We start from the raw sequence: 18074 nt of genomic DNA on the forward strand, positions 1-18074 counted from the left end.
GTATACGTGTGTTATTAGTGAGTCTCAAAGATTTTTTTGCAAAATGAGTGCTCTGCATAACTAAAAAGGTTGGAAACCGCTGTTAAATTAATATAATAAAATGACTATTTGCTCATAAATGATGAGATTGAGGGTCATGTATAGATCTAAGTACGTTATGTACTTATGTTTTCATCAACACTCATGAAGATACCACTGACTAAAATAGGATAAATATATTTTATATTTAAATATACAAATTGCAAATTGTTATTACTAACTGGTAATAATAAATTACTATAATATTTCTTTCAGGTGTTTCCAAATAGTTTTAATACACATAAGTACAAAGGTCATAAAGACAGCTGAACCACAACACGACTTATTTTAGTATTTAATTAAGTATTCTGTGATAGTGTTAAAGATTATAGTGAACATGTGACATGTGTCATGTGTGACAGTTGGTATTTAGTAAGTACATGTACCTGGCTGGTTTTTACTATCAGTAAGATGGAAGTTAATTATTCTAGGTATGTGAAATGATTAGAAGAAATTGAATTTTCTTTCAAATTGAGCTTTCACATATTATTTGCATATGTATATACACAATATACTGACCTGCTTTACTTTATTGTGACAATCAATCTGCAGATGAAACTCTTCCACTCCTCTCGTATAGTACTATAGTCGTATTAGAATATTAATTAAATGACACCATAAGTATCCTGGTTGAAGAACTTAAAATCTATCTATGAAATGGTAAGTACGCCATGATTAATTTGGAAAATGCATTTACACCGTACAATGTACATCCACACAAATGCGTATTTATACTAAAAGGTAAGTATTGATTTAGTATGTCTAACTATCTATAGCTAATAATTTTTTTTTGATACGAATGATACTATTATAATGATATTGTAAGAGTTTATTTTCTATTCATCATATATATATATCATTAGTCTGATATACACCAGTTCTTATAGCTCTATCATGGCATTGTTATTTCAGTTATTTGTGACGGAAACTATCATAATATTATTTTCCCCACTGTTACCATCTATTATTATTTAAGCTATCGTAATATTAATCATCAGTCACGATTACAACTATTGCGTTTTACCAACATCGTGTAGATACGACTTAATATTCCAAGTCAAAAAGTGATGGCTAAAGTGGTGAGATTGGTGGTTAAATACTTAAATCTATTGTGTCTAGCGTGTGTATAAAATATAATTTATAGAATATTTTAATACTACAGTTAACTCGTGGTGTAATGAATTCCAAGGGACCGAAAAATAAATTGGTTATTAACTATCGAGATTTTCGTTATACCGACTTTCATTATATCGCGTGTTAGCTGAATGGGTACAACTGTTATACTGTGTACTTATTAAGTCAAATGACAAATTCGTACGTTACTGCTGTTTGTTATTAATTATTTCTTTATCAGGAATATTTAAATATTGTATTATGTACAATGAAATAATTTAACTGGTTTTTTATGAACATAAACAGTATTATGACTTATATTTTGAAACGTTTTCTAAAAAAATACTATCTCTTTAAAAAAAAAATCGTGTCATGAGGACTGAGGAGTGTATCGCCCGCCAATCAGTCTGTTGGCTAGGAATAGGAAATATGAAAAATCTTATGACTTAAGCCGTACGCATTGTCATCAATGCCATCTAGTGATTAAAATCAAGCGCCAGCAGCAGTCACGGTCGATTCATATGGTACAAAACAATACAGGTAGATAACGATGAAGTTATATATTGTCTTGATTTCTGACCTAACAAAGGAGGGAAACTGGGAACTATCTATCTTGTCAGTTTATTTCGTCTGTTCGTTAGTCATCAATGTCTGAATGTCTCCGATGTTAAAAATTATAATTTCGATTCGAGAAACAATAAAGTTTCTAAGACAACTAAGTTTCAATTATAAAGTATACAAAAATCGTGTTTGCTGGTGTTTAATATACAATAATATTGTACAAATCGTCTCCACTCAGAATTGTGTTTCATACAGATAGATGATTATAACTTTACTTTAATTTTATTTTATAAACCTAATCAATTTAATAAGTTACAAGAGGTTTAATTGTATGATATCTAAATACAAAGGTTACATAAAAAATGTTAACAATATTTTTACTCTATTATTATACTTCCGGACTAATCGATTATGAAAAAAAAATATATCTGTGCTCAGTCAATCGTGAAGGTCATCAGACGGGCGACTTTGTTGTCTGGCTGTTCAATAGCATATACTTCAACCTAACTATAATGTATGTCACAAAAATTAAACTAAATTGTCCACTAGTTACATTACGCTACAAATTCTGAACGAAGCAATAAATATATTGATTGAACATTTTGAACAACGATGGATATTTTTATTTTTATAAGTAAATTATGTGCATCATTTGTAGAAGAAAAAATTGCTTCGATCTTAAATTTTGAGGGTGGTTTATGATAGAAAATTATATTTAGGTAATTAATATTTTTAAAAAGCTTAAAATTAAAAATGTAAAAAATAAATAGTCGCAATACTTTTTAATAAGCATTTAAGTTTTAACGACATTTGTCAAAATTATGAAAATTTTCAAAATTATTTATTTTGTAAGAGTTGGAATTTCATATCATTTTTAATATTCATACTATTAAATTACTTAAGATCTGTAAATTTAATATAATATTCCTTATGAGTTATTATTTTTATTATCACTGCATTTAAAGAAAATATTTAGCGTTATTTCGTAAGTACATTTTATGAGCGCACGTTTGATGTTAATGTTTTTACGCATTAGAAGATTTAAGTGCAAAATAACGATTTCTCATAAAAAGATTAACGATACCCAAAAACAAATAACTGTAGATACTTGAAATTTTCATCAAATGACTATATTAGTATTTTCGATAAAATGGTATAAATTTATTGCTAAATATTTTGAGCCTGGGCTATTTATAGATATTTCAAAATGTTCAGTTTTTTTCTATAAATGTTAATAAAAATGTTTTTGCTCAGTGAAAAAGTTTGAAATGTTAATATACAGTTTCTCATAAGTTTTATTATAACCATTTAAAAGTAGCAAAAATTTTCTATATAGTACTCGTATATAAGACGGAAACAACATACATAGGCACTAGGCAGTGGCATATTTACGGAGGAAGATGAGGGAGATATATCTAGATAACCTTTTTTTAGCTTATTTTATATTAACTGCATTAGCTTGTATGAAAAGATTAAAAACATATTTAAGAAATTCTATGAAGGAGGTAAATATTCCCTATTCATTAATAAAATATTTGTTGTATATTTTATTAATTGTTTAAATTTTGAATATTGTTTTGATTTTAGTTCAGATTGAATGGGCTTACAATTACAAAGCTTAACATTCATAACAAGATAAGAATGGATGTTGAAGAAATTATTGACGAAATAGTTAAAACCTAGAAGGCTACAGTTTGATTCATATTATTTAATATGTTATAATTATAAGTTTTATGCACCTACTATGAACATTGAACATAATATAATAATTAGGGCTAGGATTTTAAAGTATATACTTATTTTTTTATGTATAAGATAGAGATCTAATTTTTATACATAAATTCGTTTCACGTCAATCTGATTTCAAATAAAGCAATTTTTTTTTGCTTTTTTAAAAATTATTCTAGCTGTGGATTTTTATATGTTTATTATGCTACTGTAATAAAAAATAATAATTAATAAGAAATATAAAAACCCAGAATTATTATTGTTTTCGTTATCGGAATTTATAATGATATACATTAGGTATGATGTAATAATAAATTGATAGTATCTTCATATATTTCGAGTGGAGGAAGAAAAATTATTTCAGTCATATCTCCCCTCTCAAATAAATCCTAAATACGTCACTGCTACACAGGTACGACGCCTCTTAACAAATTTCGTTATTCAAATGAAACTTTTGTTGTATCATAGTTCAAATTTTTTACGAAAAAGAAGTACTATATCTACTAATAATATAACCTTCGATATTCTATTGTGAACTAAAAAAAAATTTAAAAATTATTTGTTTCTTAGTATAAGATGTATTACTAGTATCATTCATTAATTACGTTAATTTACACAAATGTTAAGAAATAATGTACCTACCTACCTAGTTGTTTAAGTAAAAAAAAAATTAATTCTTTACATAAGTAGCTATGTATTAATATAAGTCTTATATTAAATATATATATCAGTATTCAGTATCATTTTTCTGTTAAAATAAGTTACAACATATAAATTTTAGTGATTAAATGCAGAAAAATGCAATGAAATTCGATTTTTTAATTTTTTATCTTTAATGAAAATGAAAAACAAATACATTTTTCAACACTGGCACCTCTTTCAATACTGAGCGAGTTAAATTGTTATATTTCATATTACTTAACAGTTAATACCTTAGTATTACTAATTAGTAGAATATTATGGCGTAATAATAACAAGGAGCTAAGACTACGTGTAACACTATTTATTATAACTAAAATAATGTTATTGAAATCGAATAAAAGATAATATATAGTATATAGGTAATAGGTATTAGTGCGTATTAATTGTAGGTAGGTACTATTAATACTATTTCATAACTTCATTGTTATTGTTATATTTTGTTCGTATTGTAGTAAAAATTTGTAAAATAGGTGTTTGTGTGAAAAGTTGAGATCTATAAATTTTAGAAAATGATCTTGGTTTTTATTTTTCTCTAGATGTTATTTGACGTACTGCAGTGACAAACTTATTGTTATTTATTAAGACAGCTATAAGCAACCTATTCTAAATTGCTTCTATTCTATAGACAAATGTGACACCAAAGCGGTCACATCTCTGATAATAATATTCTGAGCACGAACACACAAAGGAGTTAGGGCAAAGTTGCACCTAAGCAACGATTTAAGTATGGTACCTACGCAGTTATCAAATTCGGCGTATTTTAATAAATGAACTCTGATATTTCTGGACTGTTAACTATACGTGTTTAGAATGACAGATAACTTAGAGTTAAGTTTTCTATGTGTCTAGAAAACGAAAATAATAATGTATTTATTTTTACATAATACGACATTACGACTATTACGAATACCGAGTATGTAATGATTAATAAATAATGATAATATTTGTAAAAAAACAATAAAGATATTGATATAATTATAATTTATAATTTATAAATGAGATTTAAATTTTAAATACTATGAAAACATTCGATACAACTGACACTTTTAAAAACGTTTTACAGAATTATTCTCTTTAAACTTTTAGTTGATTGTATACTTTTAAATTATTATAAATCATAATCTATTCTGATAATTAAATTAATTTTCATATTTATAATATTATAATAATATGTTGAATAAAATTCCACTCATCTAGACAATTTTTAAATATTATGATACAGCACTTCTATATAAAAACGTAATCACGTAGTACAAAAAGTAATATATTTAATTGTAACATAGCTCAGAATTTACAATAATTGAATATGGTTCAGAACTCCAGAAGCATTTTTATTTACTGAGTTATAATCAAGTAAAAAAATCTTAGTTTACAATTATTAAAAACAGAACAGTTTTATAGTAGTAATATACATGATAAATGAAATTCCTACCTACCTACTTCATTAGCGTTCTTTATTATTATACGTATACTAATTAATAAACATTTCAAAGATAATAATAATATAAGTTATAACTGTTATGAGAGACGTGTTAAGAAGTAGTCTAAAATTATCTTTTAACAAATAACTTACAATAACCAATAAAGAGGCGAGTTTAAGTGGGGTGAGGGAGTAGTTCATATTCGTATCGATTATCGAAGTCAATTATTTAGTAATACATAAAACTAGTACACACAATATTATAATATATTATAATATTATGGTCGAAGTGTTATACATTAAAACGTTTGTATATTATGTATGATTATATAAAATATTATCGAGTATTTTTATCATAACTATGAATCCTTATTTTTATTATATATTTGTAGTCTTTAGATATGATAGTATAATATTGTATTTTGTGTATGGCATTATAGAAATTGATACAAAATACAACTACTTGTAGCCAAATTTTTGAATCATAAAATATTGGACCGCCCACCACATACCATAATCACGATACGAGAGTGATACATTATTATCAGTTTCAATTGATAATTGAGCACACAATTTATAAGAAAAACAAAACATAGTTATTACAAATCTTTGAATAAAAAAACCTTATTTATCTATCTATATATTACGTATAATAATAAAATGCACGAGAATGTATTGTGGTAACTGGTAGGTAATAGGTTCATTTAATTATGTAAACTATGATCATGATTCATGACGCGTGTGTAATGTGTATAAACAATGCGGTACTTTTTTGTCTATCAACTAGGTATTTACTAGTACACAGCAGTGTTAGTACTTAGTAGTTAGTAGGTACCTAACAACTACTTGTAACAACTATACTGACTAGTGACTACTAAGGCCAAAAAGAAATATTAGTTAGTTAATACCGACTTGTTAGTTGTTTATGTAACCTATTATGCGGGTACAACTACTCTAGTTTACACGTAAAATGGATACAATAAACATCTATTTTAAGTATAATAACAATATTATGTTCCTATTGACCTATTTGTTTTTGTATCGTATTGTCTATAATTACTAATTAGTTTCTATTTTTATATTTTTCACTCCAAATTAAGTTAAAAAGGCAATACCGTACGTATTCTTTGATATATTAAAATGAAGTAAGATGACTATTACGTAAAAAAATCAGCAAAAATCTCAGTTTTAGTGTAAAATTTTAAAATATTTTTTGTTATGTAAATTTCTCCTGCTTTTTTGTAGTTCAAGGGTTTTATGTTTAAGATTTTAAGAGCTGTTATTTATTATTTTGTTCAAGTAATATCTATTCTTTTTAACCAAATTTGTGATAATAATAGCAAGTTAAATTGTGTAAACATATATTAATTCACAATTATTAATTTAAGTTTACAATTTATTGAAAATTAAAGTACTTTGAAAAAAAAAAAATATAATTAAAATATTTTATAATTTTAATATTAATTAGTTAGTAATTTGTTTATTGTTATATTATATTATACTTACAGATTTAGAAATTATATTAGTCTACTCAATAATAAGGATATATATATTTTTATATTACTAATGAGTCATGTCTAATAAGTAATAATAGCTGATTTATTAATTTGTTATATAATAAAGTACATTTGTATACAACTATTTTTTATTATATATTTGTATAACCATGGACGTCCCAAGGGGGGCAAGGGGTGTACTTGCCTCCCTAGAATAATGTTATTTCCACAGCAATTGGTAAAATTCCCAATAAAAAATAAGCTTCTAAAAATAGGTCTACCTATGTATCCAGATAAAAAAAAAAATTGCACCCCTTAGAAAAAATTTTGGGGACGCCCATGTATATAACTACTTTTTATTTAACATATAATTATTTATTTGTTTAACTCTTTTATTGATGATTTGTTTGAATATGTGTTTATTTTTATCATTTGATTGATTTTATTTTATACTCACAGCCATAAAAAAAGTTACCAATTAATTTTATTTTCATACTTCGGATATATTGTATATCTTATTAGGTAGTCATTACTTATTAGGCATATTCAAAAATATCTTTAAAATGGTTTTTTTTTTTAAAAAGGGAAGAATTTCAATTGTAAATTCTTTAGTGTTTATTGTTTACCTTCTGCTACACAATTAAATGTATCTTTTATAGTCCATTAGATAAAGTAATTATTAGGTAAGATTATATGGTGTACTGTACTTTATTTGTTTAAGACTATAGCAATAGAATACTACACATTTCGCGAACTTCTGCATCAATAGAATAAACCAAGACAGTAGGGAATACTTAAAATGTCGTTTTCATTGCAGTATAATATAAATGGATCTATAAAAATTTCCTTCATGTCAATTAAACTTAATGGTAAGAATTGTATTAATCTTTCCAGGATTGTTTATCTTCATCGTAAATTATATTCATTTACAAATGAAAATCATGAATAACTATGGATAATGGTTTATGGTTATAAGTTTATTAAGTTTAAATAAATAGGTAAATTAAACATTTTTTTGAATGGATATTTTAAAACATTATAATACAATTATTAATATTAATTTATTTCAAAACAGATATAGAAATTAAAAATCAGCCATGTATCAAATATTAAGCCAAGATACTAATTTACCGTTCATCATATTCGGCAAAATGATTCTTAGTTGAGCTTGGTAGGAAGTTTTAACTATACCTATGTTAAAATTGTCATGATAGTTAGAAAGACTATATCTAGGAAACTAAAAAATTACTTCTTAAAAACTATAAGCCTGATTATCGATCGATATAATATAAGGTCATCCTAAACTTTTAAAGTACTAATTTCTTCGAGTCTTTCTATGAAGAAAAAAAATTGTAAAAAATGAAATAACATTATACAAAAATTCTACTCATCGCTAAGAATCTTAGATAAATTAAATACCTAATTAATATTTTTTGTTAAAACATATTACCAAAATGATTATTTTAGAGTGATAAAGTTACAAACTGATTCTTTCAGAACAAATCAAATTAAAAAATTTGCAAGTTTTGTTACATTCAGAATTCATACCCGAACTAAACTTAAAAAATATATTATGTCGATAAAATGGTGAAAGAAAATACGGAAAAATATCATATTATATTCATTCTAAAAATTCTATTTTATTTATTTTTATCGTTCGATAAATATGTAAACTTATTTAAAAGACTGTACAAATTCTGTTTTTATGTATAAATTTTTAAACTCTTATATTTTAGGAATTTATTGTTTTGAAATGAATATTTGCAATTTTTAGTTGGTTTAAGAACACTAATAGTTGGATAGATACGGTACGAAAGTCGGAAATCAAATAGTTTCTGCAATGTTACAGCTTTATGCCATATTATGTTCTCTTAACTTTATATTAAATGGCGCTTCTAATTTTAACATATGAGTACACATTTGAAATATATATATTATATTATTATTAGTATTATTTAGTTATAAAGTTTTAGAAAAAATAGTGTTTTTGAAAGAAAATAATTCTAAAAAATAATTATTTAATATTTTTGTTAAATATATAAATATGTCCGTACAACCAATAATAATAATAATTATTATAAGTAATGATTTCATGATTTTGTGTTCCTATGGGCCACCTTTTTCCAGCACATAGTGATCTAAAATATTAGTTATTACTTATCCTATAAGTTAGAAAACAAATGATAAAAATTCACTGATAATAATAAGTAGGTAATAACCATTATATTGTTATATTATATTGATATACATATAACATTTTATTGAAAGAAATTGCTGTGGACAAATTTAAACAAGATTACAAGAAGCCCGTGTCACCATTAATTATATTTTATATGTCTACAAGGCGAAGTTTAATAAAATATATTTACATCGATTCGGTATGGTAGAAAAATTCAAGACAGGAAAATTATTTAGCAAGGCCACAAGTAAAAAATTTCCAGAAATTATTAAATTCTGAATTTATTAAGTATTAGGTACCGTTATTTTTCTATAAATTAATAGATCTCAGCTTTTCTCAATCAGAATATACTTATAGGGCATAGGTTGTAAGTAGTGATGAACCTATACACTGATTAATGAATTTACTAGGTATTAATTAAAAATATTTTACCACCATAAAGTATAGAAATTCTCATGAACACTGAACAGTTATAATATAAACATTAGGTGTTTCATGAGTTATGATTTATGAATTAATAAAAATAATATAATAACAAAATATATTGAAATATTTAAAAATACGAGAAATGAGATTAGTTGTGAATTAATTATGAATACATAATAAAAATAATTTAATAAAATTGTAGAAACTGTATGTTAAAATTTGGTAAAAATAGTTTATTTTTCTATTTGTACCTTCTTTTATATACCTTAAGGCTAAAAGGTATAAATATCTAGTATTGTACATAGACTGTAAAAATTTTCAAATTATAGTAAATTTAGTAAAAAAAATAAAAATAAAAATATAAATAAACATATAAGTTGGAAAATTATAACTAGGTTAAATTTGTGTAGATACTTTGAAATATGTTTTTAATCCCCAAGATTTTAATTTCAGTATAACTGCAAGTTTAAGTAGGTAACTTAAATAACTAGGTACAGTAGTTTTATTTTTATAATTTTTTTTATCAAAAAAAGGAAATAAATATATTTTTAGAATTATTTGTTGAAAAATATTTTCAGTAGGTTGTACCTAATGTACCTAGAGTACTTTTTATAATGGTATATACATACTATATATAGACTTATAGTTATTTTATAAAAATAAAGTTTCATCTGTTTAATGGTTAAGTTTAACACGAGAATGAAGTTAAAATTCAGTATATCTAGTTAAAATGATGACTTATTGAAGTAAAAACATTGACCTACTTTTTAAAGTTTGTTCAATGCATTTATGCATATAAGAGTATCTCAGTATTTCCTATAAATATTAAAGAATTTTTCATGATACTATTGTAAAGTCTGGGAATTGGGAATAATTTAGAACAGTAAGCAACTTATATTTTTTGGCTTGATAATATTTTCTTTTAGAAAAAAACGAAAAGTGTGATACTCAAAATTCAACCATAATTTCAGAATATTTCAATGTAATAAAGGTAGGAATACAGAAACGCAATCAGTACGCCTGAGTTTAAACCCAAAGAAGTTTTGGGAGGAAAAATATGTAATGCAAATATACGATTCATTAGGACTGCCAGTAGTAGCGTTTTAAGTATTTAATAAATTGTTATACAGTCGTTGGGTATTGGGGTTTGACGACTTTTATACAAAAGTTTGAAAGATAAAACTTATTCAAGTTTTTGATTAAAAATTTAAAAATTGAATTGTATATTATACAAAATAAAATATAAATACTTAAAAATTCTAACATAATAATATAATAGTAAATAATTAATTAATTTTTAGTCATATATTTTATTTATGTTAGGTATATTATTTATTTTATGTATAAGTAATTTATTTTTACATTTTAATTCAAAATCTTTTTTTCAACATAAGCAAAAAAAACGTACAAAATATATTATAAATTAAGTATGTAGGAATATGTACTTACGTCTTGTGATTCAAGATGTATAAAAACTACAGCTAGGAGCTGATCGGCTGATGTGTTAATAAATTAACAAATCGATAATTTTAACGATAGTAGTTTAATAGTACCTATTGCATACTTATTTTTAGCAGTAATTTAAATTTGTTATTTTATTTAACACTAATTTTACAATTTTACAATTTTATTATTTATAGATAAAATAAATGTTTGTCTGCGTGTGTGTTTTTAGTGTTATATGCATTCCTAAACTGTTTATCCGATTGCGATTTAATTTGGTAGAGACTACAGACTTCTGGGAAGAAGATAATCTAATTTAAAAAGGGAGAGGTCCAACTCGGGAAGGTGCTCAAGCAAGGATTTTTAAATTTACGATCGAAATTTTTGTTTGTAAATCCCTAAATTTTATTATTATTAAAGTCATAATAATAAATTATTTATTAAATAATTAAATAATAATTTGTCCGATATTTTTTCAATGGATGTCTTTGGATTTATCTTTTTTTTTCATTGGTATCACTGTAGAATTGTCAACATTAATATTAATAACAATTATTATTGTCGAGTTTTTTAAAGTGCGTTCATGGCACTGTAAGTTAGAAGCATGCATATTATATGCGTCTATATAGTTGTAGGTACTCAGTTTTAATCAGATTTGTGAATTGCATAGTGCTTAGCGACATTTCGTATGGTTTTAGTGTTTTTTTCGTTAATATTTCGTTGATAATTTGTCTACTGTATTCCGTGTGTTTCGTGAATATTATTATTAATACTGATTTATTCGCTCAACAAATTTGAATTCATTTCCAACAGATCTCAACGCCATTTTGCAGTGCAGTTATGCCTCCCAAAAAACGAGCGATCGGTAAAAAAAGATAAAAATCGATTAAAAACTTATTAATTAGAGTTCGAATTCTTAATAGGCACTGAAGTGCCTCGGATCAGCTATATTAGATATTTTAATATTTACAATTTGTATTTATATAGGTATAACTAAGTTGTGATAGGTACTACTATTTTTGTTATTTCATGTAAGTACCTACTTAAATACTAAATGGTCTTAATCGTAAATTATTAATTATTAATGTACCTAATGATGTATTAATGATCTCGTTCTCGTAATTCGTAACTCGTATTTCGTTAAATTCCAACCGAACGAGCTATTTCATTTTTATACGGTACGGTATAGCATAATTATTGTAACAGTTTACATTCTGGTTTCACTGTGCGGCCATATGATTTCTAGAAACGTGCGATGCTATATCACTTTGTAGTCAATTTTTATCAAACGAGTTGTAACTTGTAGACTGTAGTTTACCGTCAGTCAGTTGATTCCCGATCTCCGTGCTTGTCATTCGGTCGCTTACTAATTCTAATTATAAATTTAATATATCACACTATTCAACTAACGTCTTATTATTTTAAAACTATCGCTTTCTATTATTTTAGTTTTTAATCTAACTCCAGTGGACATTACTTTAATGTTTTAAGAATTAAATTTATTTATATTTAACAGTTCGATTACAAATTGTTTTCGGAAAATTAAAAGAAATCATTAAATTACATTATGTTTAGTGGAATTTTGTGAAGTGTATCAAAACTCTTAGTCTTCACCTCATTAGCTCGTATGTATTTATTTGTTTAATGGAACTTATGTTAGGTTTTAAATCGTTACATTGTTTATGGTTTACCTGTTTTATATTATTTAATTAATAGATACTTGGATAAAGTTTTTAAATTAAAATATTGAATAATCTAATTTATTGAGCTAAGCTAGATTAATTAGATTTAAGATATTTTACAGCTTTTGTTAAAATCCTTCATTTGTTGATCTTTAGCATGAACAATAAAATAATCCTTATGACAACATTTAAGATCCTTGTTACAATTTGTACTAAAAAACATTTATCTATTTAATTGGGTAGTAAAATGATTTTATTTAAATTTACTTAATGCATTTGTGAATTTAAAATATAAATTAATTTAATTCGATATAATAAAATTTTTTATATTTTGTTTATTTTTGAATAACTAGGTACCTACTTTAAATATATTTTAAAATATTTATAATTAGTTGTTTTTATGTTCAACAAACAGACATTACAAACATTAAAGTGATAGGTGTATCATTTAAAATGACTAAAAGAAATAGTAATAAAATAAAGTTATTATTCTGGCTGTAATAGAAGATTGATTCCTCTTAAGTATAGAAGTTACAGTTCCTTAACCTCTTTAATTTGAGTTTATTTAGATATTTTTGCAATAGGTATTAGTTTTTTCATAAAGTATTTTAATATTTGTTTTGAAGTTAATAATGAATTGATTGTTGTTTAAACTGTTTCAAAAAATCTTTGTTAGGTTCTATTGACACTTATGGTCCCTGGTTTAGTTTGATTTTTGTTCAAGTATTTCTTCCTACAAATAAAAATCATAGATTTTCTCAGTAAATAAGATTTGTATCATTTTATTAATTGTGTTATTTATCATACTAATTAGGCATATGATCATATTTACTTATACTTAATACATAGTATAAAATAGGTATTAAAAAAAATATAGATTCTTGACTTGTATATCTACTATTTACTCATGACATTTTATCAAAATTATTTGATATGTCAAATGCTTAGTAAAATATATTGTTCAGGTCAATAAAGTATTTTTTAATAATTAGTTGTCTTAAGTGGTCATGAATAAAATTTATATTTATTTAGTGATATCTATTGAACAAATGTTAAATCGATTTTATAACTAATATTATTGGTATCTAATTATTTATTAGTTTTATATTACTATTTTAAAAATTGTTAGTTTTATTTTTATTTTATGGTTGGAAGACTTAATATTTATAACTAATTTTGTTTTTAATCAATGGTAAATAATATAATATAATTATGAATGATTTTGTGATAATTTAAGAATTTAATTGAATGATTTTGAGTTAATAGATTAGTTTATTACTTATTTATCAAAAGTTATTTTGTACCTAGTACCTATTACTTATTGGTTGTTTATATTTATATCATATTTTAGAAAGGAACAATTTATACCTTATTTTATTAATTATAGTAAATCTTAATAATATCATTGGAAGTATTAGTTTAATTTTATAAATTTTAATTCATGATTCATATTATAAGTTATTTGACTTTTTATATTTCCTTTTAGTAGATTAACCTATAAGCCATAGATTATAAGATTTAAACATTTTATATTATTGCTTTTTATTATTATTCAAACTAATACATTTATTTTAGGATCGTCTACGTACAATGAGACCATGGTTTGGCCTGTTGTGCCTAAGCATTGTCACCTTGTGCGTGGGACAGCGTCAGCGTCCAATATATATGAACCAATTCGCCGTGCATATACCAAAAGGGTCTGATCAGGCTGAACAAATTGCAGCTAAACATGGTTTCAATAACGTAGGACAGGTAAATTCACTTTTTCATAATTTAATTTAACAATGGATTTAGTAGAATCAAAATTACTCGTTCAAATTTGTACAATGGATACATAACTTAAACTTGAATATAGATCTGTAGTCCGTAACTAATCAATACTAATGAGTTAATAGTTGGTTTATAAAAAGGTTGATAATAATATGGTCTATAAGTGAATCCTTTTATTATCTTTTCTTAGCATAGCCGTAAAAGAAATATGTACCTATAAGATATTTTTACTACCTACCTATTCAAAAATATTTCTTATAGGTTCTTATAGTGAAGAACTATTTTTATTTAATTTTATTTGTTGTCTTGGATATACTTATAAGTTACACGTGTGGAAGTCGATTTATAGATTTGAGTATAGATTGTATTCTCTGTTGTTTAATTTTAATGTATTTTCTTATGCTGACTATGAGATTTAACAGTTATTTAACAGTAAACTTGTAATATTTTTAAATATATATTTAATAAAATATCTTCATATATTTTATGTATGATATATATATATTAATTAGAATTGAAGTTCACAATTAATACGAAATACTTAGTGTTTTACATTTTACACTTTTGAATATAATATTATAATTGATAAAATGCTAAATAAAATGCATTGTTCTTTTGTAAATTGAAACTATCATAGTTTCGTATAGTCAAAAGCTTATTTTTATGTTTTTTCATTATATAATTGGAAAAATAAAAAAACTAGTCTTAAAAATTGTTAAATATTTTTCATATTTATTCTTGTTGGGCTTGGGAAAAAAAATTGCTAATTTGCTTAGTGTGGAATGGGACTTAGTCGGGATCGATTTAAAATTTAAAATACTAGGAGAATAAGACGAGCAGAATGAAGCGTGGTGACTGATGAGTGTCTAACACCCACTCACTGTATCCTTGCTGTCCATGCTCGTTTTATTATCACTTTTTACTCTCGATTTCTTTGGTGATGACCCAATAACAGTAACTTTATGTTCTTGTTGAATAAATTGCATAACTGTCATTTTATATTAATGTAGTAATGAGTAGAGTAAAAAGTACAATCAAACCGGTTATGGTGAATTGGCGTAGTCTAAATGACGCGTATGACTTTTTTCCCTGATCCTTTCACGCAACTAGTGTGTTCCTTGATGGTCATATACTCATATGTTTATCGTGGAAGAATTTTTTACTTTCTCTGATCACGTCTGAAACATTGTAATTATTTTGCGTTTGCTGTCGTAGTACTACGACGACAGACTCGACAGAGTACCTCAGCTGATCGTCGTCTCCCTAACAACTAACTGGTTTTGAATATAGGCTCTTATATAGATTTGTTGAACAAGTATAAATTTATTCGTTTAGCTGAAGAAGGTATACAGTTTTATAAGTTATTGGAGTGGGAAGAGTATAGTGACTACTGACTTCATAATATTAGTTTATAATAAGATCTACGTGTTTAGACATTTCAGCTTGCAAAATTATGTCAGCGCAACGATATTTTATTTATGTGATCCGATTTATATATTTTTTTCTGGGGCGTAAACCTTAAGAAATAATTTTTTACATAATATTAGTATATTATATAGCAGGGGTGGCCAGCGAGAAGAGATGGATGAGCCAAAATGAAAAAAAAAAACAAAAAAAGATCATATTATTATTTATTATAATATAATACGTAAATTCATATTAAAAAAATTTGTTTGTAAAAATTTTACGATAAGATGCGAGCCGCATAAGTATGTGGCGAGCCACATGCGGCTCTCGAGACGCGGTTTGGCCACCCCTAGTATAGGTATAGTTAAACTTTATTACTATAAATCCTTAATGTTAAATAAATACAAAATATACTTTAGTTTATAACTTTGGAAACAACTAATATATTAAATATTGTTAACAAATAAAAATAATATGAATTCAATGAACTTTCTTACATTTACTATAAAGAGTAAAAGTTACATTTTTGTAAATTTAAATAGAAATATTAATAGGTATAATTTATAACTTATAAGTATGTTTCATATTATATATGGTTAATACTCCGTTTATTTAATATTAAAAATATTAATGATTTTAATATGTTTGTATTTCGTTGAAGTTGTAACTTGGAAATTTTAAATTTTAAATTATTTATATTAGCGAATATTTTTAATTCAATGAAATCCTTGTCACTAGTATATATTAAGATACTTGATACAATGTTTTTTCGTATATTATTTGTATATTTTTATTTTTTTGTTCCATCTATTTTCCTTGTTAATTCATTTAACTACTATATTATTATAAAAGCTCAATTTGTTGTTTCTGTGTATAAGTAATGATACTATTGTGCTTAAGTGTATTGTCCCTTATTTATTATTATGTAGATATCATGCAGTAGGTACTTTAACTTATAAAAGGTATACAGTATACAGTATCGTAATTCTTAACGTTTTGGTAGGAGAGCGAAATTATAAGTGTGTTTTTCATTGACTCGTGTCTATATTTTGTGCTTATTTAAATTTTTTTTAGACTTGCTAGTGTTAATAATCATTTAAATAGTAAAAAAGCGCGTCACACTTTTCCTAAAAATTACATACTTTTCTTTTCCTTTATACATTACCACAAAAACGAGATATGGCTGGTTTCTCAGTTCGGCTAATAATAATTAATAATAATAATAAAAAAAAAATACAATTTCGAGTGCATATAATATAGTAATATAGTATTATACTAAACTTTGCAGAATTTAGCAGAAACAGAATATGTTATAAAAAAAAAAACTATTTTGTAATAAATTAAAATCATTTATCATGAACACTTAAATAAATTTAATATAAATGGGTCATTTACGTAGGGGACGACTGATAATTTAAGTGATAAAGTACCCGAAACGTACTCGTTCAGTCCCCAAAAATGTAAAGAATACTAGTGAATCTTGGCATTTTTATTTAATTATTTAATTTCGATCTAATATACAAAATACAGAAATCAAAAACTATTATTAGGATAATCGAAAAAATGCATTGAACGATTTAAAAATTTGTTTGGTTGGTATTATCTAAGTAGAAAGTATATTTTAAAACTATTATTAAATAATATGTATTAGAAATTTTACTACACTATTTATTTATAAATTATATTTAATGATTAATATATTATATTATTCTACAATTTAATTTAATTCAATTATCAGTTTAAAATATCGATAAATTTTCTGATTTCTAATTACTATTTGTTATAGCCGTTATATAGATATATTTTAACAAAATCTTCCAGTTTCTTATCACAATAAAAACTTATTACTTCCTTAATTAATATATTTTCTTTTCTTTTTACAATGAATTGCATTTTGTGTGTGTCTCGTTTACAATATAAGTATTTCTGTTTTACAAAATAATGTGAATTTTTTAATTTCTCATTTTATACTACCTATTACTTATCATAGTGCGCCCTTGATTACATACTCTACACCGAGGCATTAATTTTGTTTTGTGATAACTGATAAATGTTTTTATATATAGTAC

General features: G+C 24.7%; 1 protein-coding gene across 2 annotated transcripts in view; it reads left to right on the top strand.

The window, feature by feature from the left end:
• The first annotated feature begins 12458 nt into the window (after nt 1-12458).
• Nucleotides 12459-18074, top strand: part of LOC114120060 (furin-like protease 2) — a 139276-nt gene continuing 133660 nt past the window's right edge. For both annotated transcript variants that reach the window (XM_050205015.1, XM_050205016.1), the window contains exons 1-2: nt 12459-12771; nt 14404-14580. In XM_050205015.1, the coding sequence (XP_050060972.1) occupies nt 14419-14580 (162 nt within the window). In that variant the 5' untranslated portion in view covers nt 12459-12771; nt 14404-14418. The remainder of the gene's footprint in view (nt 12772-14403; nt 14581-18074) is intronic.

This window comes from Aphis gossypii, chromosome 3 (assembly GCF_020184175.1).
Source record: "Aphis gossypii isolate Hap1 chromosome 3, ASM2018417v2, whole genome shotgun sequence".
NCBI lineage: Eukaryota > Metazoa > Arthropoda > Insecta > Hemiptera > Aphididae > Aphis > Aphis gossypii.